We start from the raw sequence: 24,739 nt of genomic DNA, 5'->3' as shown, positions 1-24,739 counted from the left end.
TCGGAGCAGTTAGAGTGTGTTTTGTGGTTGTTGGGAGTTTTCGCTGCTGTGTGACGAAGGAAAGCTGATATAGCTGTTTTAACACCGGTTGAAGAATTAACGGCAGCATATCTATGTCATGGATTCCTTTGTACCATATCGGGTGAGATCTTTCCTTTATTTTGCTCTTAACTTTCATTCGATTATTATATGAAACATTATATGCTGGGTACGGAAAGGTCCACGTCCACCAGGGCACCTGATTGAAGCGAAATGGATGGGGAGAGTGGAAATGCCAATTCCCTGTCTTTAACATTTAGTGAAAAGAGGGCGGGCTCTTCTCTTCACTCTTTGGGACATCCTCCTGTTGGATGGCCTGTTTTTTTTTGAACGGTTGTAAGATCCTGTTGTTGGAAGGAGATTCTCATTTATCCCGTGGATGCACGTGAGCGATGCTGCCCACGGATTCAGCCAAACCGTTCTTAGAGGTTTTTAAACTTGATCAAGTCGAACAACGAGGATAGCCCACAGTCTACCCACAGTTATCTTGCTATAGTGAATGGTAGTTCCATATCATCATTATTATCATTATCAAGTCATTTTTTGCGTTGTTAATAGGCTCTTTTTTTGGGTTATTTCTTTAATTTATTTAGCCATTACATAAAAAAACGATATAGTGTTTCTCAAAATTTTGTAAAAAATTGTAGTTTTCCCAAGTTACAATTTAAATGCTTGGAAGATTTATTCTTATTTTATTATTGTTTTATCATAGCATCGCTGGCTGCCTATGGTTGTGTTATGGTTTTATGTAATGGTTATAAAAGCCTTTACGTGGTCCTTAAAACTATTTTATAACTTTGAAACTAAAACTTCGTAGTTTTAACTATGGCTTTTAGGTGGTTTTGTATCCCTTTTTAAAGCTGAAGAATAAAACATGTAACAAAGTTTTATGACATACTTTTTCATGACCATTATAAAACTTGAAGTTCTAATAATACTTCTTTACAATCTCAATACAACTTTTATTCAATTCAAAAGATTCTTAAGATTTACAGAAAAGAAATACATCATAACAATAACAGAAAATACCTTATAAATCGTTTAAAGAATTTTCGACAAATGACGGATTCCTCGACGCAGAACAGCCCGAGCAAAGTCCAGCATCAAAATGACAGCAAATTGAAATCAAGTTTTGATATCAACATCAGTTACGCAATTGACAAATTTTATACCTAATTTTGTTTTCATTTTGCTTCAGAAATCTGTTGTTGCGGGTTTGTTTTCATTGCCTTAGCATAACATCAAATTGAATACTTGTTTTGTTATCAACAGGAAAAATGGATATCAAATTTAGTTTTCAGTTTGCTCTCACTGATAGAAAAAAATTGTTTTCAATGTGATGTCACAGGTAGATTTGTTTGCTCTCAATTGTGATATTTAAACCGTTAAAACGACCAAAACAACAGCAACCTTAGTAATCATTATCAGCGAAATCACAACATCAAATTTAGATTTCAATTTGATCTCAGACTTTGCTCGGGAGTATTATCATAAATGAACATCAAGCAATCATTTTTTTTTTTTTTTTTATTAGAGAGATTTTTAGCCTAAGGCTAGTTCATCTCTTCATCAAGCAATCAACGCCTGCAAATCCAGTTGTTCCGGATACCGAGAATACAATACTGGAAAAATTCGATACTGATGTTGACACTTATGTAGACGTACATAATCAAATCGATTTAGATTTGACAAATGAAAAACTTTTCAGTGCTTCTAAGTATGAAGAGGAAGAGACGATCGCCAATGTGGAACTGCTGGAGGATCTACAGTTGTGGGCCCTCACACAAAACATAAGGCACAGTACATACAGTGGAAGAGATCCTAGATCCACGAACCTTTATGCAAGGGAAATAAAGAGTAAAATTTTTGACAGACTGGTAGCGGCATTGGAAGTTAATGTTTTTGTTTTGTTTTAAATTTATACGTAATATAACCAGCAAGCAATCTATACAACCAGTATAAAACTTGACGCTCTCAGGACAGACTAGGAAATGCTAAGATATAACCGCTAGGTTACAGAGGTAGAGTGCTTCCTATTGAGGCATTTCAGAGAAACGACAAGTTATTTAGTAAAAAAATATCGTCGTAGGAGAAAATTTAACATATCATGACGAAGCATTCCCTAAATGGATAGAACAGTTTTTTTTTCTTAATGGAATAACTTTGCAGAAACAGTTTCCTCAAACCGATAAGGAGCAATTTCCAGAACTCGTGCAAATGCTGTTGCAATAATCGACAATGCAAGATAACAGTTAGTTGTTAGAATTTAAAAAAAAATGAAATTGCTACACCCAACCGGGGGATGTAAGATTCGCTTACAATTATGTGGGATTCATCATCAGAGGATGTTAGTGGAGACCGCATGAACCGAGGATGTGATATACCTAGCTGCGGTCCAATGCAAGAAAATTGGAGACCGAAAAATGTAGAGTGTATTAGTGAGGTAAATTAGTTATGTCGAAAAAAATTGGCAACAGACTGCCGACTGGACTCATACCACGAACGTTGCGATTACCAGACCTGTGCTTTTTCTACTGCTCTCTCCATGCTTCTGAATATGGATAGCCTGAAAGCAAACATGAAGCGCTCATTTTCTCGCATACTCGACTCCGTATGCTTTTTCTGCTGGAGAGATTCGAGGCAAGTGTGTGTGTCGTTCTACAATGTTCTACAATGTGCGTCGTTCTACAAGCTTACGCGTAGATAGAACACGAAATAAAAAAAGACAAAAAACCATTACATCGCTTGCATGGTCAATCTCTAATATTCGTTGCGATGTTCATGAACAGAGGATGATAGGAAACGGAACTAACATTCATTGTAATAGATTTTTGGTTTGCGTGTACGAATTTAGATATCTCATCGACATTTGTCACACGCTCACATATTCGAGAATATACATGAAGTAGTTTTGTGCATATGAATATTAGTACAGCGTTCTCCAACGTGCAGCCAGTGATAAGAGACATATTCCATCATTTCCATCGAATGCAACCAGTTTGAAGAGATGAACTAGCCTATGGCTAAAAATATCTTTAATACAGGAAAAAAAAACAGCAAGCCGTGTTTTAGCGAACGCTGCTTTAATAAAGATGGTAGTCTAAGAATTCAGATATCTCAAATATATAAAATTATATGTCCGGCAAACTTTCACCTTTGATTGATGATAAATGGTACATTTCAGAAAGTAAATGACATTTTGCTAATACTTGCTACTTTCCGAAAAAATTGATTATGAAAATCATGGTAATTTTCACAATTTTGGCTAATATTTCGCTTGTACCCAAAAGTTGGGAACTATTCCTTAAAACTTGCAAATTATGCGACTTAAAAGATACATGGCATTAGAAATGAAGGGTTTGACGTTTGTATGGAAAATAGTACAAAACCGTATAATTCAGTTAAATTTTACAATATTCACTGTATCTTTGATATTTGAAGATCTAGAACTTTGGATTCTTCGGCATTTTTCATATTTGTTTGTGCTCTACAACTTGGCCGGATACAGCAAACATCTATCATTCTAAATAAGAAAGTTAGTATCGAGGCACCATCTATGCGGCGAAAATTGGAACTAATTTCCATGACCAGATAAAGGCGCATGTCAAATCAAGAAACTTCATCAAATACACCAACTCAATATAATGCAATTCCAATGCGCTAGAGGTTTTGTCTTGCTAATTTCGGTTCCTGGACCAGCGTGCACTGTTTCACAGACTAGACCGAACATCATTAAACGCTAATCGGAGCATAAGGAATAAAACGATAATTCGATTTCCTTCGCAGAAACAATAAATTTATCAGCACGGTTACCGCTATCAGTGGAAGTCACGCTACCATAGCTCGAGTGGTCGTGCTCGATTTCCGAACCACGCTTTTCATGAAAAATTGAATCGTACCTTACTGTGATAGCCCTGCTACTCGATATGGCTCGATATCGTAGCTCTATAGCTATTTCCGAGAAAGTGCCCACTGCACAACAGTTTTATCCTGTCGATCCGATTCGAGCTTGTTAATAACCACGTCGATTCTTCTTTCTAATTTCAGGTTTAATTACCACTACTGCCAGGAAGCTTGATAGGGAAAACCAGTCCGAGCATATCCTTGAGGTGAGTATCGACATTATGGCGATTATCTGAAATAGTAGTATCAAATTTGTTCACTTCATTTTGCCTAGAACGGCCGCTATAACGGATGTAATTACAGAATATTGTCCCGTTCATGAGCTGCGTAGGAAGGAAGCGTTCATTTTCTTAACTTCAACGCAATTCTTGGGCTCAGCAAGCATCGTTACTGTTCGCTCTCTTTATCACTGAACTCAACCATTATGATTATGATAATGATCCTGCACTGATTCCCTACTTATGTACTACCTACCACCACTTGCACGCCACGTCAAGCCTGAAATATGGATGATGTAAGAAATGAGTGCACGAAACCCAACGTAAAGAAAAAGTTCAAAGTTCCTCTGATTGTGCCATTAGGGGGAATTTTTTCGAGGCAATTTTCCGTGCAAGTCTCCTCGACCCCCCCCCCCCCCACGAAACCACTTCCTAGCTGGCCTCTTTTCTCCTCAACATGAGACTCCGCTTGTTAGTGCCGAATTTTCATTGGAAAGTACTTTAGGCATTCAAATGGTTAGATGAGCAGAGCCATAAATAGGAGGCAAAAAAACCTGTTTCATGACGGAATAAATTATAAATTACGTCTCCATGGGCACACGTCACACGATCATTGAGCCTTCATCCAGTTGAAAAGCAGGTATTAGAAAACGATAAACATCTTTCATATAATGGAACCGGGGTAAGCCGAGTTGTGAAGCAATTTGCACGTTCAATTTGAATATTTGACAAGAGTGGATGGCTTCGTCAGCGCGATAAGCATTTCTTTTACTTTCTTTTTCGGCGGTCGAAATTTGAAGAAAGAAACATTTTAAGCCATATGAATACGAACAAGCACGTGGAAAGCTCTCGTCGCAGGATAAAGAAGAAAAATGTCAGACGGTGTCACATTTGCAGAGTAACTCACATATATTGGGGTTGTCTCCAATTTGCTCAAAGTGCTCTCATCTTGATACTTTCAAGTGGATGCATGCATGTTCCTTGGCTGCCATAATATGTCATGCCGGGTATGGAAATAGGATCTTTGTGATGGTAGATGGGAGGTGGGGGAGAGTAACAAGATGACAGTTTATATAATATGGGACCAAACTTTGCTCATGTTCTGAGGAAATGCTGACGTCGACATCGTGTTTACGATGTCATTTGTTTGTAATTTGAAGATAAAAGTTCACATCACTCGAAAACAGAATCGAGGAAAGACAACTTTCAGAAGGAGCTATCAACTTTGTCAAAACCATTATGTAAGTGAAGTTTAATCTAACTGAGGAAGATGAACCATTTTCTTGAGGTACCTGGAGACCGATCGTGGAAAGAATTATGCGGTCAATTAGTAGCGGACCACGGTTGAGTGTTTAAGGTTCAGACAAATCTCATCCACTCCACCAGTTATCGTTGTCAGAGGCAAATACTTCATCCACCAAACCTATCATTTTGAAGAGACCCTATTATCCACCTGTGTCATTTAACCTTTCAGTACTGTTATGTCGAACATCTGGGACTCTCTTGTTTTTTTTCTTGAGTTGTAAGCGAGATTTCGAATATTGATGAATAGGCTTCTGTTTGATGATTGTTCTTCAGGTTATTACACTATTCAACATCCGAACAGCCCAACATGCTTTTCTTCAGCAAGCAATCCCTCATCCCCTGCTGGGGTGAGAGGTAATCACGCTTACCACTACACCACCGGCGCTGCTGATTTTCATGAAATACATTATTTTCGCGTATGTGAAGATTTATGTATTCCAATCAACCTAATTGTCCAAAATTGTTTGTAATCGTTTTTACAACGCTCCAAACTTCCCAGGTGAGTGGGACAATTATTGGCAGCTTCTTTTTCTTCGACAGCCTTTCCATTTCATTTACGTGTTAACCGGTTGTCCTATTAGCGGCAGATCTTAATTAGCTGCATTATGTAAAAATCTAGCATGACAAATTTGTTCAGACATCAAAATGTAATCAGCTTGTAGTTGATTAACCAAGAAATCATTTGAATACATCTAATAGGATGTTCTGCTGGGATAATTCAGTGTTATTAACGTTTGAAAATGGGTGGCCGAAAATAGTCTTAGGTGCCGAAGCCAACATTTACCCTATTCTTAATTTTCACAATGAAATGATTTGTTATAATGAAATATGTTGTTGAACAACGGACCTAATTTAGTTGTTGATATAAAAAGCAAAACAGCACGATGTATTAAGAATGTATTGTGATGGTGCATATATTTATACCTGTTATTTGTGGGCTTAATTATGAATCAAAGTTAGAATAATGAATCTGCTAGCCAGTTTTCCTACCTATCATTCAAGATTTGTTGAAGCTACTTATATTTCAATGTCAGAATCTTATATAAATTGTTATGAGCTATTTCTAGTTTCATCGCACATGGATATTAGAACTATTATTTCACTTTTTGACGTAAAACTAACGCATAGCGAAAACGTTCAAAACGCTTTCAAGTATATTTGTGAAAAATATCATATCCACGTGGAAAACCAAATACGACTGCATGATAAAATTTACAAACTCGTCAGTAAATACAAGGAGAAGTGGAATTAATCTCAACGATTAAAAGAGAGATTTGATTCAGATCATCGGAGTTGGCTCAAATCTTATTTGCCATCAAGGAATTCATCGAAGAAGAGCAGAACGTTCTTTCAACATCAAAACGAGGGAGACCTTCAAAACAGCTTAATGAGCTGAGCGAAAGAAGCAAGCGTCGTCTCGTCGACAACGAGGAAGTAAATCCAAAGGTGGACAGCATCGAGAAGGCTTTATTTATTACGCGACGGACTGCCTATAATCGACGGGACTTTAATCTGGTTAAGGTCATTGTACACCTTATTAAAACCCAAGAACATTAAAAGAAAATATACGCGCAGTTAACAGATGAACGTGGAATGATGTCACCTGAAGAAGCATTTAGTATGTTCATTGAAGCTGGCTTAAGCAACAGTCAATAGAGGCACCATCAAGATTTCCACAATACAATGTTATCGGAACATTTAAAAAAGTATGTGCCCCACCAATTCAATCCATTGAGGAAACTGCGTCCAAAATAATGGTGAAACTACAGGCTCTGTTGGAACATACAGTCCAACGAATCATCAAAGTTATTGAGATGGAACTCGACGAGTTTATGACATCAAATAACCTGGAATATGCAGAATTGATTCTATTGAGTAGTTGGAGCATGGATGGTTCAACCGATTATTCCCAGTATCATCAAAAACTGCCAGACGAATGTCAAGATGATTCTGATGTATTCTCATCAACACTCATCACGGTTATGTATGGTGAATAATCCGAACAAAATTATGTGGTTTAACCGCATGCCTCAAAACATTCGGTTTTGTGGGCCATTCATACTGCAATTCGTGAAAGAGAGTAAAGAGATAATTCTTGCTACAAAATAAGACGTGGAGAAAGAAATGCAAGAACTAATACCAGTGAAATTTGATCTATTAAACGGAAACACAATCTTGGTTGATTTTAAATTTGCACTAAGTATGATTGACGGTAAGGTGTTGACATATATTTGTGGTCGTTCATCAATGCAGAACTGTCCTATTTGTGGGGCAACTCCAAACGTAATGAACAACAAAGATAAATAAGAAGAAGGATTTCTATACAAAGTAGATACCCTAGTCTATGGTATATCTACACTTCATGCATGTATTCGCTTCTTTGAATGTTTGCTGCATAATTCGTATCGTATGGATATAAAGCAATGGAAAGTTTTACAGCCATATAAAGAACAGTATTTGCAAAGAATTAAACAAGTAACGGCACAGCTTTATTAAAAATTTGGAGTTAGAGTTCATCAACCAAGATCGGGAGGAGCAGGTACTAGCACAACAGGTAACGTTTGTCGACAAGGATTCGCAAATCCTCATCTTTTAAGCAGCGTTTAAAATATCGGTAATACTCCGGGAAAAAATGATGCCTATTGCAAAGACACATACCGACTTTATCTTTCTTTATATGATTGGTATAAAATTCCTACAACCGTACATAAAGTACTTGCTCATGCTGGAGAAATAACAATTCATTCGCCAGCTCCTTTTGGAATATTAGCAAAAGAAGCAGCAGAAAATCAGCATAAACAGCTGAAAAAATGTCGAACTCACCATGCTAGAAAACGATCCAGAGTCGAAAATTTACATGATGTCTTCATTCGGGCAATGAATGAATCAGATCCATTCATTAGTACCATTTGGATGGAGAAAAGAAGACAAACAAAAAAGCATCGAGCATCCCGATATTGTCAAAAGTTTTATATTATTCGAAAATTCTGAAAACTGCTCAATAGTCTGTGATGCTGCAATGCATTGGAAGAATTTTGGAAACTGTTGACGAAGTTGAAGAAGATTTAGCTAGTGATAATATCAGTACCGAAAAATAAAAAAATGTACAATATCGGGAAAACAAAATTTAATTTTAATCCCCCCATTTTTCACTCATTCTGTTACCTATCTTATAACTGAAATAAACTAGGAAGACTGAATATAACCATTCATTTAAATGGAAACTATATTGTAAAATTACGCACAACGCGTAAGTAAATGTTACAGAAAAAATTGAAAATATTATCATTAAATATCAACTAAGCCCTTATCAAAAGGAATCATCAAAATTTGTTTTTCGTCGCTCAGTTAGTAATTATAAACATTCAACATCTTACATTGAAGCAAATAATTTTGTCCGCCTGCTTGTATGGAAATTTCCCATAGTGCAGCTATCTGTTTACCTCAATTCTGCGATCATCGAAGATAATACAAGCAATGAGAATGCGAACGAAATCAGCGCGACTCGCACAAAATGAAACGATTGTTTTTTCCATGCCTGGACACAGTCCGATAAGGCTGTTGTCCAGGTTCTTCAAATAAGTCAAAACTCCTTCATGCACTGATTTCGCAACTTCTTCATCGATAGCTTCATAATCCTTAAATATTTTCAAGAAATTCAAATCGTTGTTCGGTGCCATGGCATTACATGAACAAAGAGACCAACTTTCCAAGTATTCCTTAACAATGAATACATTAAATCGAGTATTGAAAATTCGAGTCTATAGATTAACATTTTCAACGAATAAATTACTTGCACCATCCACCTCGCAATGTGGAGAGCACCAGGATCTCTGATTTTGAATTTGTTATCCATCTTTCCACCCAAAAGTTTAACCGCGAGCTGTATAACTTCTCGGAAATCCTTGCGGTGGAGTTTCTCAACGATTTGTTTCTCAAAAAAGTCTAATATACTCAACCTTTCCGTTTCTGTAATCGCTGTTTTAACATATCAGTATCCATACCTGAGTGGTACGAACTCTTTTCCAAAGTGTGCCATTTAGTTTGAAATTGCTTAAAAATCTTGACATTAGTAGACTGTGGCGTTTAAAATTTTTGAATTTTGAAAGCTTTGGCAACCAGTAGTTCATGTTTGTGATGTCTACAAGGGATGCCTATAAGCTGCTTTTTAAATAATTTATATCGCCGAAGGTATTAAAGTTTCCAATGAGGAACTCGTAGCAGTGGCGAAAAGGTTGAAAATGAAGACAGCACCCGGTCCGGATGGTATGAAAACCACGATCCAGGCGTTCACGGACTTGTTCAGCATGGTGCTGTAGAAATGATTGTATGAGGGTTATACCAAGACAGATGGAAGACACAAAAGCTATTGTTGCTGCCAAACTCATGTAAGCTGCCGGAGGATCCAGCATCGCATACGCTAATATGCTTGCTAGATACTCGGAAAGCTCTTGGAAACGATTATCCTCAACAAGCTGACGAAATATACGGAACGTGAGTATTCATTGTCGAAGATGACGTTCGGATTCCGGAAAGGAAGATCTACGGTGGATGCAATTCTGGAAGTGATCGAAAGAGCTAACGATAGACGTCAAGAACGCTTTCAACAGAGCCAGCTTAGGACTACCGGCTTCTGGTCAACAAGACAGACATGGGACAGAGATCGGATCACGGAGTTCCATAAGGCTCCATTTTTAATCCAACAACGCTTTGGAATTCGATGTACAACGGTGAGCTACCGCTCAAGCTGCCCAAAGGTGTCGAGATTGTTGGCTTTGCGGACGATGTCGTTTTAAGAGCTACAAGCAAGAAGCTAGAAGTGGTGGAAGTCAGTAACTGCAAAGCGGTGCAGCGCACAGTGGTTTAAAAGTCCAATTTGACACTCTTAATGAATATCACCGTGGAGAGTGGATTTAGTAGAGTAGATAAGTATGACGTGTTTCATCTTTGGATTATATGAAATTTGAGATTAATCTCCTTCAAAGTGATATGAACAATTTATTTTTTCACAATATCGAGATAGAGGGTTAAGGTATTGAGCAAAGTTATAGCAAAAATTGTGATAAACATCTTTGCTCAAAATTTTCCTCATACTTTGGGCTTGTGTATCTTTTATTGATACAACTAGGTGCAGACGAGATCAAATGCATCTAAAACTACATTAAAAAAGCTTTCAAATAGTGGTAAACTTGTCCGTTCACGACCGTCTGCTGGGGAGTTGCGCTCAAAGCAAACACCCGTTGATACGCTGTATGGAAATCATGTTAGCATGGTTATACTATATTTTATATTCATTTCCACAGTAACTGGCTCCATAAACAAACTTCTCATTTCTCAGAGCATATTGATTGCAAAAACTGTGCATTCTTTTTTCAAACGTTTCCCAGACGGCAAAACTGATCAAAAAATTTGTGCTTTATTATGTCCTCACTGGGACTTTACGCAGACTTTCAGCTAAGCGTTCTTTGAACAATTTCACATTTGTTTATTGAGAGCTTTCTAAGCCTGTACCATGTTTGCATTGGTGTTATTGTGTGGCAAGGCAAGTACAATTATACTCTATGCCCAGGGAAGTCGAGAAATTTTTCAACCCAAAAAATGCCTAGACCGGACCGGGAATCGAACCCATCCACCTCCAGCATGGTCTTGCTTTGTAGCTGTGCCTTTACCAACTGTGCTAAGGTAGGCCCCATCTGAAGATGTATTAATAAAGAAGAACTTTATATTTTAAGAGTCTAATTTGACGGCTTCCAGTGCATAATGGACTACAGTCACTTCACTCTTCTCCGTCGGTTGTTCTGTTGTTGTTAGTACCGGTTCAGCCGGAGCTGCTGGTACCTTCCAGGAAGTTTTTATCTTCTGGAAATTGATTCCTTTTCCCTTCTGTCTTCAGTATCGCTTGCATTATTCATCCTATTCCGACTATCTTTCAGCATTTTCTTGTCCGATGCTTTCTTTGTAAAATTTCATGATTCGACGTTTGAAACAAACATACATTTATTTGTACAACATCACATTTTAGATAAGACATAATCAACAATAGTACGCCACAATAAAGGGCGAACACGAAATTATTGCGACACATTCAACAGGGCATAACTTTTTTACCATTGGGTAAAAATCGACCAAATTTTGCACACTTTCTCATTGATGTGTATTGTGTGCATGCTGTCAAACTCGAAGTCGTGTTTTTCGATTCAACGAAAATGGAGGTGAACCAACGCGAGTTGAGAGAACAAATTCTTTCCAAACACCTGGAATTTCCTGACCTGTCGCACCGGCAGTTGGGAAAAATGTTGAACATTCACCATTCAACCGTCTCCAGAGTGTTGAAGCGGTTCCAGGAGCGGTTGACGTTGGACCACGGCAAAGGAGCTGGAAGAAAACCGGGACCGGAGAACAAAAAGACGGAGGGAAAAGTGAAGCGGATGATTAAAGCAAATCCCAACGTCTCAAGCCGTGATTTGGCTAAAAAGATCGGCATGTCGTAGAGCTACGTCCAGAATGCAAAGAAGAGAACTGGACTACATACAAACAAGGAACAGAACTTCCAAAACCGCGATGAGCGGCAACAATCGACGGCTAAAACTCGGGCACGGAAGCTCTACGAGAAGATGCTGACAAAATATGGCTGCTGTGTGATGGACGACGAAACGTATATAAAAGCCGATTTTAAGCAAATTCCGGGGTTGGAGTTTTTCACCGGCAAGAGCAAGTTCGATGTGGACGACAAATTTAAGAAGAAGAAAATGTCGAAGTTCGCCTCCAAATATCTCATTTGGCAGGCCATCTGCTCTCGCGGACTGAGGAGTGAGCCTTTCGTGACAAAGGGCACAGTAAATGGCGAGATCTACAAATCTGAGTGCCTCGAGAAGCGCCTTTTGCCGTTCTTGCAGCAGCACGACGAAGCTCCGCTATTTTGGCCAGATTTGGCATCATGCCACTATTCTAAAAGTGTCCTGGAATGGTATGAGGCCAATTCTGTCCATTTTGTTCCAAAGGACATGAATCCGCCAAACTGTCCGGAGCTGCGCCCGGTGGAACAGTACTGGGCAATAATGAAGCGGGAACTTCGGAAGAGCAAGAAGACAGTCAAAGACGAGAAGGACATGTTAAGAAAATGGAAAAAAAAAACTGAGAAACTGGTACCGGATGACACTGTAAAGACTTTGATGGAGAGCATCAAGCGAAAATGCGTTCAATTTTACACTCAAGGCTCCATCGATTAAATTTTCTTTTGATTTTTGAAGTAAATATATGTATAAAACTACCCTAAAATTTTGGTTTGATTCTAAACATTATAAGAAAATTGGCATGACATTTTCGGTGTCGCAATAATTTCGTGTTCGCCCTTTACTCGGTTTGCGGCTGCCGCTCTCCATCCTCGGTCATGCCTAAAGGCCCAAGCGCAATGACGGCGGAAGCGGAACGGCAACGGCAGCGGAAAAGCCCGATCTGAGTAAGCCTACTTGTCGGATTGAAAACTAGTTAGATCCAAATCGACTTCGGTTAGGCATCTTGATGTCATTAGTGACAACTGTCAAACTTTCCGTTTCCGTTCCGCTTCCGCCCACATTGCGTTTGGGCCTTAATGCTCGCTAGATCACGCTCTACCTGGTCCGCCCATCGTGCTCTCTGCGCTCCACGCCTTCTTGTGCCAACCGGATCAGTAGCGAACACCAACTTTGCAGGGTTGTTGTCCGGCATTCTGGATTGCCCTGCCCACCGCATCCTTCCAGCTTTGGCCATCTTCTGGATGCTGGGTTCGCCGTAGAGTGCAGCGAGCTCGTGGTTCATTCTTCGCCGCCACTCACCGTTCTCCTGCACGCCGCCGAAGATCGTCCTTAGCACACGTCGCTCGAAAACTCCGAGTGCTTGTAGGTCCTCCTCGAGCATAGTCAATGTCTTGTGTCCATAGAGGACCACCGGTCTTATTAGCGTTCTGTACATGGTACATTTGGTGCGGGGGTGAATCTTTTTTGACCGTAGTTTCTTCTGGAGCCCGTAGTAGGCATGACTTCCACTGATGATGCGCCTTCGTATTTCACGACTCACATTGTTGTCAGCCGTCATTAAGGATCCAAGGTAAACGAATTCTTCCACTACCTCGAAAGTATCCCCGTCTATCGTGACATTACTTCCTAGACGAATCCTGTCATGATCGGTTCCGCCTACTAGCATGTACTTTGTTTTTGACGCACTCACCACCAGTCCGACCTTTGCTGCTTCGTGTTTCAGGCGGGTGTATAGTTCTGCCACCGTTCCAAATGTTCTTGTGATAATGTCCATGTCGTCCGCAAAGCACACAAATTGACCGGATTTCGTGAAAATCGTACCCCGGCAGTTGAGCCCGGCTCGTCGCATTACACCTTCTAGAGCAATGTTGAAGAGTAGGCATGAGAGTCCGTCACCTTGTCGCAGTCCCCTGCGAGATTTGAATGAACTGGATAGTTCACCCGAAACCCTTACCCAGTTTTGCACACCGTCCATCGTTACTTTAATCAGTCTGATCAGCTTCCCAGGAAAGCCGTTCTCGTCCATGATTTTCCATAGCTCTGTGCGGTCGATACTGTCGTATGCCGCCTTAAAGTCGATGAACAAATGATGCGTTGGGACCTGGTAATCACGGCATTTCTGGAGGATTTGCCGTACGGTGAAGATCTGGTCCGTTGTCGATCGGCCGTCAATGAAGCCGGCTTGATAACTTCCCACGAACTCGGTCATTTTAGGTGATAGACGACGGAAGATGATCTGGGGTAGCACTTTGTAGGCGGCATTCAAAATGGTGATCGCTCTGAAGTTCTCACATTCCAAATGGTCGCCTTTCTTGTGAATGGGGCAGATTACCCCCTTCTTCCACTCCTCCGGTAGCTATTCTGTTTCCCAGATCCTGACTATCATCCGGTGCAGGCAGGTGGCCAACTTTTCTGGGCCCATCTTGATGAGTTCGGCTGCGATACCATCCTTACCAGCTGCTTTGTTGTTTTTAAGCTGCTGAATGGAATCCTTAACTTCCCTCAGCGTGGGAGTTGGGTCAGTTACGTCCTCTGCTGCACTGACGTAGTCATTTCCTCAATTGCGCTGGTCTCCCGTGCCTACGTTCTCCTCGCCATTCAGGTGCGCATCGAAGTGCTGCTTCCACCTTTCAATCACCTCACGTCCGTCCGTCAAGAGGCTCCCGTCCTTATCCTTGCACATTTCGGCTCGCGGCACGAAGCCGTTGCGGGATGCGTTGAGCTTCTGGTAGAACTTCCGTGTTTCTTGGGAACGGCACAGCAGTTCCATTTCCTCGCACTCCGCTTCTTCCAGGCGGCGTTTGAAAGCATCATCCGATTTTATTTTTCTCTGCTTAATTTGCAAACACTATGAATTTTGTGATACACTTTATTAACACCAAAATGCTAAAAAAAAATATTTTGTTCTCGTTTGAAACAACTTTATCGAGTATTTTGTCGGGACATCAATTAAAAACTTTAAGAAGGTTTATGATTGATTAACGGAACAGTTTTATGAAAGGAAAGAGTACTGAATTAAATTTAATTTTATACCCAGCTATTTTTTAACTTTATCGCCCAAATTCAAACGGTTTTTAAACAGCGTAAAGCTGAATTAATCTAAAAAGATTATTTAAAACAGTTATAAAGCCACATTTGATCAGAATGAAAGCCAAAAGGCAGTTCCAGAAAACTTCAAAGAAGGTAAAAGGGAGAATTCCAGAGAGTTTTGGGATTACAAAAATGTAAAGAATTTGCTACGTGCACACTGTCAGAACTAAGGGAGGTATGGAATGTATGACAAAGTGGACACGATGTTAAAAAAACACAAAATTTCTTCATAATTGGCACACAACCCGAGCAAAGTCTGAGATTTGATGCTGTGATGTCGCTGATAATGATTACTCAGGTTGCTGTCGTTTTGGTCGTTTTAACGGTTAAAATATCGAAATTGAGAGCAAACAAATCTTCCTGTGACATCACATTGAAAACTATTTCTGCTATCAGTGAGAGCAAACTGAAAACTAAATTTGATATCCATTTTCCTGTTGATAACAAAACAAGTATTCAATTTGATGTTATGCTAAGGCAATGAAAACAAACCCGCAACAAAATATTTTTGAAGAACAAATTTACAGCAAAATAAAAACAAAATAAGGTATCAAATTTGTCAGTTGCGTAAACTGAAATCAAATTATGATTTCAGTTTGATGTTGATATCAAAACTTGATTTCAATTTGCTGTCATTTGATGCTGAACTTTGCTCGGGAAAGCAACAGAACACATCATCAAGGAGGGAAATGTATCCCACTCGTTCATAATGGGCACAGTTTGTGCTGACACATCGGTCGGGTCATACCTGGTGAATCGGTGCTGATTACTTGTCCATATCCACAATCTGTGCCGCTCGTCAGGCTAGTGAACATGCTGAGCCCAGGGTAGTGAATGAAAATAATTAATCTCCCTCGATCAATTAGTCCGGTTTGCTACTTTCCATTGGATATTGTATGCGAAACAACCGATGACGTGGATGTGTAATTTACAATTGATTTCACCTCACATTCCCTACTTTTCCCCAGCTACAATTCAATCACTTTTTTCGTTTTTGTTGAGTGATGTAAAATCGTAGCTCGATATTCCGATACATTCAAAAGTGACTTCAATAAAAGAGTGCTAACGAAAAAAGCTGGTCATATATAATTTTTCACCGCAATATAGCTACAAACACAGTTAGCTGGAAACAGTCCATGAATAAAGTAAAATATTGTCTTCATCAGTATTTTTTACAGTGCAGTAAAGATCTCGAATTAAGCAGCTTTGTTACCAAATCCCGAATGATGTGAGATGATACAGCTGTGTTGAAAATTCAAGATCTTTCTGTAATGCAATGTAGCTATTTAAAATAATGACTTTATCATTTTCCTTATTTTCAAGTTTTAGAAATATTATTATCTCGATCGTGTTCTATTGAACTGATCGAAATGTGAAGAAGAAGAAGTAATAAACCTGAGTAGCTAGGCTTGCCATCATGGATTCCAAAATGACTTCAAACGTCGATTTCCGGCCTCTACACATTTTCCTCGTCCCGAAAATACCCATATTGTAGGGTATTTGAAAGTTTAAAAAAAATCTTGGATTTGCGGCTTCTAAACGTCGTCTCCATTTCGTAAACATCCGTAATGGAGGTTATATGGTGTCAATAATCAATTCCTGGCAAAATTGTTTTTACAAACAGGAAGCCGCTATCTTGAATTCTAAAATTGCGTGCGTCGTACCCATAAGCAGTGTTCACTTGGCTGCTGATAGAAGCAAGCCACTCTCGATGTGTCTGTTTACTTGGCAGCAACCATTGTGCGGTCCTCCTCATTGTTCTTCATCAGCAGTTCTTTTGGTCGATGCGTCGTCGACTTTGGAAACCGTTTAGTTATGAGTGTGTGAGTGCTCACCACGTTTTGCGTCCATTGCTGCAATGGAAGCACTCTGCCCTCCGTTGGCGATACTGCCATTCAATGAAACCGGCTCCCGTTCTGATGGAGGAGGCTTTTTGGATAGCGGAAGATAAAATGTTTATTGTGTTGTACCTTTTGACTATAGCTTTAAGATGTTTTGTGTAGTGAACAAGAATCCTTGGCTCTGTAAAGTTAATTCGGTTGAGCCTTATCAATAAATTAATGACTTACACGTAAGTACACTAAAATATTTCACAGATAAACATTTCGCGTTTATTTATCTCTAGGACAGAGGTGTTAAATGTCATAGAAATGATATGGGAAAAAAATGTCACGACATCAATCCCATACGTTTTCATAGTGACATTTACTGCCTATACAGTCTAGGAACATCTGTCTTGAACTTTTGAAAACGCTACTTCGATGCACCCCTCATTTCGGTGATATTTCTCATACTTAGGCGGAATATTTAAGAATTTGGAGCACTACCGTGTTTCAAGGTTGCTGATCTCATAGGGTGGTACAGTCTCATAAAAAGATACAAAACGTGACGTGTTCGGGCAAAAGCGAGAGCAAAAATATATTGTAGACTTTAACTCAGGAAGCTTTAAGACTAGTTTTGACATAATTGGATTCAGCGGTTTCGAAATTACTCCTAATTGCAGGTTGCCCATTTTTGTGGTGAACACCCTTCGCTCGACCTGCAATGCGTGTGCGCACGTTTCGGGTTCAGTTGACCGAACCAACACCACCGGTCCGAATAAATGAGCTGGAATTAATTGTGCCCCATGCAAAAATTAAATGTCCACAATCCGGATGCCGAGCATGCCAGGAATTGTGTTCATCGTGGACTTTGTCTTCTTCAGGTGTATCATTCTGGTGCTTCATTTATATAAAAAAAATGTATTTGCAGTCTGATTGGCCATCCTCCCCAGTTTGATTCATAACCCCAACATATGAGCCCGTGTAAAAGTGGTAAAGATTGATAAAGTTTTAGAGGACGCGCAAATGATTTGAATGAATCATGTGAACGGAGATTTAAGTGAATTATTATGGGAAATTTTGGATTTCCGCAGAACTTCGAGATTAGGGCGTAATTGCTTTTGTAAACAAACACGTCAATCACCGATATCTCGTGAATTAAAGCTCAATCTGTTAAACTAACAACACAAACAGGTAGAGGAATGCCTCCTCTATCATTTGGTATAGTTTATAAAATTCTGGCTGTTTCAAGGTAAAGTGCACACAGAATAAAATTTAATACATTTAGGACATATGAAAATGTTCAAGATGCATAATTTTTCGACGTAGGACTACGTTGGTGATTTCTATACGGGGATACACTTTGTGAAAACTGAAAATGGAAAATGTAACGAGATTATGAAAGATTTTGAACGTTAATAACTCAGCTGTTCCTGGACCAAAAAGGGGAAATGTCAAGAATTGTTAAAAAGCGTCGAAATAACTAACAAATCCACAAATTACGTACATGCATATGCTGCAAATGCACAATCTTTAACATTGTTAATGTTAAAATAAAAATAATTTTGTTGTCCCAAACCCATGTTTTCAAGATTTTGTAACTAATAAAAAAGGATATTTGAAAAAAAAAGAAATTTATACATATTAGGTGTATGCAGAAATTGACATTTCTGACCGGAATTTAGCTGCTGGAGTGCAAATTTGTGACAATATAGCTAAAACATCAAGGCACGGGTCCTCCCTATAGAGAATATACAAATTTGGCCGTAAAATCAAGATTCATCATTCAAGATTCCATCTGATTCCATAAGCTGGAAAACTTTTGAATACTTCCTGATCAACCTACAACCTACCAAATATCCAGTGAACTATACTAATATCTTGGAGTATGTGGAGATCTTTCAAATATTTCCTGATGTCTAGGAAGGATATCCTGTAACTTATGCAACGTTTCCTGAACATCTACAAAACTTAGGTTTTACAAAATTTCCTCAACTTCTACGAAGTTCCCTGAATTTATTCCAGATTCCATTTTTTTTCCCATTTTTTTTTTTTTTAATTCTACAAAGATCTCTGAACATGTTTGTACTTCTTGAATACCTTGAACACCTTGAATTTAGCGATGTTCACAAAACCTCCAGGAAGTTCATGGAGCTTTTTTCGAGTAAGATCTCTGAACAACTGCAACAAAGTTCCCTAACCAGAGGCGCAGATCCCTGAAGTTCTTAGAAGTTTATTGAACTATTTTTAAATCTTTTAAATAATTCCTTGAACTTTTTCAAAATTCCTTACACTTATATGAAATTTTACGCAGCTCCTCAAAATGCTACGAAATTTGAAAATCTTCTATAAAGTTTGCTGTTAAATTTCCACAACTATTCCAAGTCCATGAGGCTAAAAAAAACTGAAATTATGTAGAGGTTCCCGATCAATAATGAGCTTCCCTAAAATAAAATAATGTTCCTTTAACTTTTACGAAGCTCCTCAAAAATTTAAATGAATTCTCTACTTCTACGCAGCTTTCAGAACTTTTCGAAGTTCCTTTTTTCTACGAATATTTCTGAAGGTCTATGAATTTCCCAAAATATCTATCAAGTTTTCTTAATTTCTACGATCTTCCCTGAACTTCTATTTGAAGTTTTACGAAAGAAAAATTCTTGGGCTCATGACTAATTTGTAGAGCCTGAAGACGTTTTATTGCCATCGATGTGATATAATATAATTTCTCAAAATTGTTTCTTCTAGTCCAGAACATAACAAAAGTAATCAACATAAAGGACTTCAAAAAAATCTTTGGTGGTGGTCCAATTTTATTAATCACTGTTAAATAGTAGCATTGAAAACTTGAAAAAATACCGGTGAGTCAAAAACAAACACCAAAAATTCTGGAGGGGGCCTGGCCCTCCTGGTACCCCCATTAGTTACGCCAATGGTCACGACCTAGCATTTCAAAATGGTGGTGGACAGCGAATTTTGTCAACTACACGTCGTTCTCGTTCCGAATATACCCATAGCCATGGGTATTTGACAGCATTTCTAATGGCAGCAATAGCAGCCGTCTTGGATTCCAAAATGGCATCCAAAATCGATTTTCGAATTCTACACGTCGTCCCCGTTCCGGGAATACCCATATTTAAGAGTATTTGACAGTTTTTCTAAAACAGATATGGCGGACATCTATTTCCAGTTTGGCGTCCAGCATCGATTTTGAGCTTGACGGGGTAACGTGCCCTGTTTCGAGAATTCTCACATTGCACTGGAACGGGGTACGCAGTAAGAGAGTTCTCAGCTAATATGACCACCATTCGGAAGACCGTGGTCATCTGAACAACTTAGCTGAAGACAGTAACATTCTATATGGCCAGGAGTTATTTCTTACTTATACAGGAAGTTCGCATGTACACTAGGATTGTTGGTTATTGTCATAGCAGCACCATATTACTTTTTTACAGCATATGGACAATTTGAATCAAAGCTAGACTAATATTTGATAAATTTAAACGTCTTCCATAGTAATTCCCATACAAACTTCAAACCATTTGCGCGACCTCAAAACCTTCATCAATATTTACCATGTTTGTACAGGATAATATTTGTGGGTACTAAATTAAACTGGAGGAGGGGCTATTAGAATTCAAATACCTTTTTTTTCAAAATGAATCTCCTTAGTGTATCATATTTTATTTTTATTATAGTCACTTTAAAACTCTTGGGTCATTCGTAACTTGTCCAGGAATGAGATTAGAGCTCGTGACTTTGGCGAGAGAAGTATGGATGTTAACTACTACGCCGGGGCACAGTGGGGCGACTCCATACAAAGTCTGGCCAAGCAAATAATTCTCCAATTTATGAAAAAAAAATCATGATTCTTGGGTAATTTTGGGGCGCTGAATCCAAATATGTCATAAGTTTTGCATTATAACTGGTATTTTTTACGTTATAAACGATTTTGTATGTTTTTTTTTTGTTAAATTTTTTATACGTTGTAACTGTGAATGATGGTCATGAAACAAGTCATACAATGAAGAGCATTGTTAGAAAACATAATTTTTTTATTATTTGCTTAAAATATCCCTTACAATAAAGTTATTATAAAAAACAGCACAAATTAAAAATCACAATTGGTCAAATTTGTATTTTCCTTCTACTTAAACTTCTTCCTCATCATCAGCATCATCACATTCTTCTTCTTCTTCTGCTTCTTCATCATCATCATCATCGTCATCATCATCATCGTCAGCATCATCGTCATCATCATCATCATCATCTTTCTGGTACCATTTCGCTTGAGTCAGTTTTTTTCTTCATCAGAATTTAACTTCCTGTGGTAGACTTTTAAAATTATGTTTTTCTTTCTCATAATAAGAGTTAACCATTGGATCGGTGGTGATAAGATGGCGATTAATAATATTCCGATTTGTGTTTTCACGCTTATCCTTCCGAGTGAAATGCTCTCTAGCGTTTTTAATGACTTTGTTACATTTTTCTTGAGCCTCCTCCGTCATTCTTCCAATCGGCAATATCACCGCCTGAACAATGCTATGCCCATGAATCAAAATTCTGTGCATCGAAGACTACATGTAAAACAACGCGTACAACTCTACGTAGCGCTTTGCGGTATCAACACAGTAAATTTTTAATTTAGCTGGGTCTATTTGCTGGGAACAAGAAATTGCAATAAGAATGTTCCGAAGTCTTGTAATCAACTCCAAATCTACTCCTGTGATTTCGGAACTGACATTAGGATTGGCAAAAAATCTACGAGCTGTATTGCCGTCATTGCTGTTGCCAAATCCTCCTGGCTTCGATTTGTCGACAATCAGACCCATCTTGCTCTTGAAGCTTGCCTGAATTATTTTCTTGTTCGCCTCGAACTGCGTTTCAAAACCAGATTTTCTCCAGCGTTTGAAGCTCAGGCGATACGCAATGTGGATCATGCACTCAAAGCAGCGTATCCAACCGTGCAGCGAAGAGATTCCGTAGTTTAGATAGTCTTCATTTACTTCTAAGTTTTGCATTTTTTCTATATCATTGAATTCCGAAATCGTTGCCTTACAAGCATAACACCGTTGTGCAGAACTTGTATTGGTTAAAGTATTGACACATTTTCCGTCGATCATTGTGAGGAAAAGAGAAAACGAAACGACGATTTTGCTGCTCTTTACCATCCCCTCATAAGGTTTCAAGTGGTTTGGTTGTTGAGATCAATAGCCTGTTTAATTAAATTAGCTGCTTTGTAATTGTGGTCGGCACGCAAACTCATTTCTGCAGCAAAGCTTAACTGATTTGACGAATATTTTGGTCTAATTTCCTCACTACGGCGCCGCTTCGATCGATCACTGCATTCTTCAAAAGCTTTTTCAGATTTTCCTAGCCGCCAAGGTGCATCAGATGGTGGTATTGCATATTCCTCTAACCAATCTGAATGTTCCTTCTCAAAGCGGTCGCGCATCCGTTGAAATTGTAGAAATTTCCTGTTGAATGCTTTCCAAAAAATCTCAAACTCTTTTTTCGCATTCGAAGGAAAGCATTTTTCCGCGGCTGCTTTCATCTTTTCTAGCGATTCTTGATGTTTCATCGTTTCGTAAATCTGTTTTCTTTTTAGTCCGTTTCCTTTTGATTAAATGAAAGCACAACAATTTTTATAACGGTATTGAAAATATATGAATTAAAACGAAATGTTAGATCACTATTTCACGACATAAAACGCAAAGAAATTCACCATACATAAAAAAAACTTATTTTACGGTACGGGCGATCGCTCTCGTATAGACAGTGGTTATTCAGGATTCATCGCAATTAATTTGTTCTCCAAATGCAACTTACTTGTATTTACATTATCTGTTTCCATCGCTGATTTGGATTCCATAATTAATTTCGATGATAACGTATAATAACAATAACTTCAAACCGATAAACGTATTTGTGAAATATATGGATAAACTGATAGGTATCTTTTTACTGCTGCGCTACTACGTTTGGGAGAGAGATGAAGTGGTATGATAAAGAGTGTCGGGCACTTTTTATCATTCCTTTTACAAAAGACTCTCTGCCTTATCACTGCTTGTTGAAAGACACAAAGAATAATGCAGATTGAAAACGGGCCTTTGCAGATTAGTGCTGGTCCAAATTGAATATTTTCTATTTTTCGATGCTGTGTTCAACTTCGTACACAAAATGCGTTATACATTTCCTATGATTTTCAAATCCCGTCCTTAAATTTTTTGTAACAAATCCCAAAAAATATATGGCACGTAAGAAAATCTTAGAACTCTCTGTGCTTCCATAAACCATTACGTAATTAGTGTATGAGCCGTAATAACAGAAAATGGTTCATGAATGATGTATAGATAAAGCAAAATTTGCTGTTTTTATGCACTAAAAATGAGCAATCAAGCAATCTGCTGATTGTGATTCTAATTTAAAATTGTAGAATGCCACCTGAGTACAAACATTTTTTTTTTCATTTTGCACTATCAGCATCCTGCGCAAGTCTGCGCAATATCAGATTATGCTCATTCGAAACCTTACATTTTAAGCTACCTTTTACAACTGGTGTCAACCATGGCAAACCCTGGCTTCATAACTTTGAAGCTTCATTTATATGGAAAAATCACTATTTTTTTAATCAAATAAAGATTTAGGCCTACTTTACTAAGATTCTATAAAATTCAATGAAACAAATTTGTTATTCATTGTTTTTAAAACAACTTTCTCTCAGACGTCACCATAATCCAAGCTACCGTTAAACCTCCAGTTGATTGAGTAATAATGCCGTTTTTTTCGAAAAAATGCGAAAAAAGTTCAAGGTGACCAACCTCAAAAAGGCATAAAAAATTCAAATTTTATCGTATTGCGTTCAAACTTTGGGATTTGAACGGGTCAATAGTATAGAATGATAGAAAAAATAGAATGGAGGAGGAAATGCAAATTTTTCAATTTTGTCTAATGGCCAGCCATTCCCCACTGTGCGGGGCCGTCCCCCTTAGTATATAATACCTGCAGGGACATTCTACACAGGGCTGGTCTATCAAGGCTGTTGGCAATATTGTCTATTTCATATGCTAGGAATTGAACCTCTTATCTGTCTTACTTTGTTCCCCTTTCTTGCAACAATGTTATAAACTTATGGCCTTCTGTATCTCCATTTTCAGGTCCTGGTGATGGATAATGGCGCCCCGCAGCTTTCTTCCACCACCCGAGTCGTCGTACAGGTTGAGGATGTAAACGATCACGCGCCCGAATTCGATCAGAAACTGTACAAAGTTCAGATTCCGGCCAATGCCAAAGTAGACCAGGCACTGTTTCAGGTAAGCATCGAAAATCATACGCTCATTAACGTCTTTTTTTTTCAATTTTTTTTATATTTGTTGTAACTGCTTGCTGGAAATTTTCTTACTCGTATCTACACGAATTTGAATTTTTATTCAATTTCTCACATAATCTGATCATCATTTTATGAGTTATTAAAATTTACACGTCATTGCCATGATAGACGTTACCAGTTACCAAAGCGGTGGGACGATAGACTCGCATTCAGTCTCTCCATTTCAAAGTAGATGATGTACATCCACGTTACATGCTCACACCGCAAACCTTTTGATTTCTTCATCTACTTGGCACAAATCACCTTTGTCATCTCTTCGCATAACAACGCGTTTTTCGACGTTCACACATCACTCATCTCGTAGCATACCTTCATCACACGTGCGCCAGGAACATTCACTCCCAGTCCCAAAAAAAGGATCACATACACGCGACGAAATTAATTTCACCGCAGGTGCTAATCCTTCCCTGGTGTCGTGCTGTGCATGACGGTTCTCGGTTCAGAATTTTAATGTCTTCTTGC

The 24,739-nt window shown here is 38.6% G+C and overlaps 1 protein-coding gene across 4 annotated transcripts in view; it reads left to right on the top strand.

Annotated features, from left to right (window-relative positions):
• Positions 1–24,739, top strand: part of kug (kugelei) — a 375,801-nt gene that overhangs the window by 184,030 nt on the left and 167,032 nt on the right. For all 4 annotated transcript variants that reach the window (XM_065236080.1, XM_065236079.1, XM_065236078.1 and 1 more), the window contains exons 5-6: positions 4,087–4,148; positions 24,045–24,200. In XM_065236080.1, coding sequence (XP_065092152.1) covers positions 4,087–4,148; positions 24,045–24,200 — 218 coding nt within the window. The remainder of the gene's footprint in view (positions 1–4,086; positions 4,149–24,044; positions 24,201–24,739) is intronic.

This window comes from Ochlerotatus camptorhynchus, unplaced genomic scaffold (assembly GCF_037179485.1).
Source record: "Ochlerotatus camptorhynchus isolate MF236.1 unplaced genomic scaffold, CSIRO-AGI_Acam_v1.1 ptg000526l, whole genome shotgun sequence".
Classification (NCBI taxonomy): Eukaryota; Metazoa; Arthropoda; class Insecta; order Diptera; family Culicidae; genus Ochlerotatus; species Ochlerotatus camptorhynchus.
The sequence above is the reverse complement of the archived record's forward strand: the minus strand, read 5'-3'. Positions and strand labels throughout refer to the sequence as shown.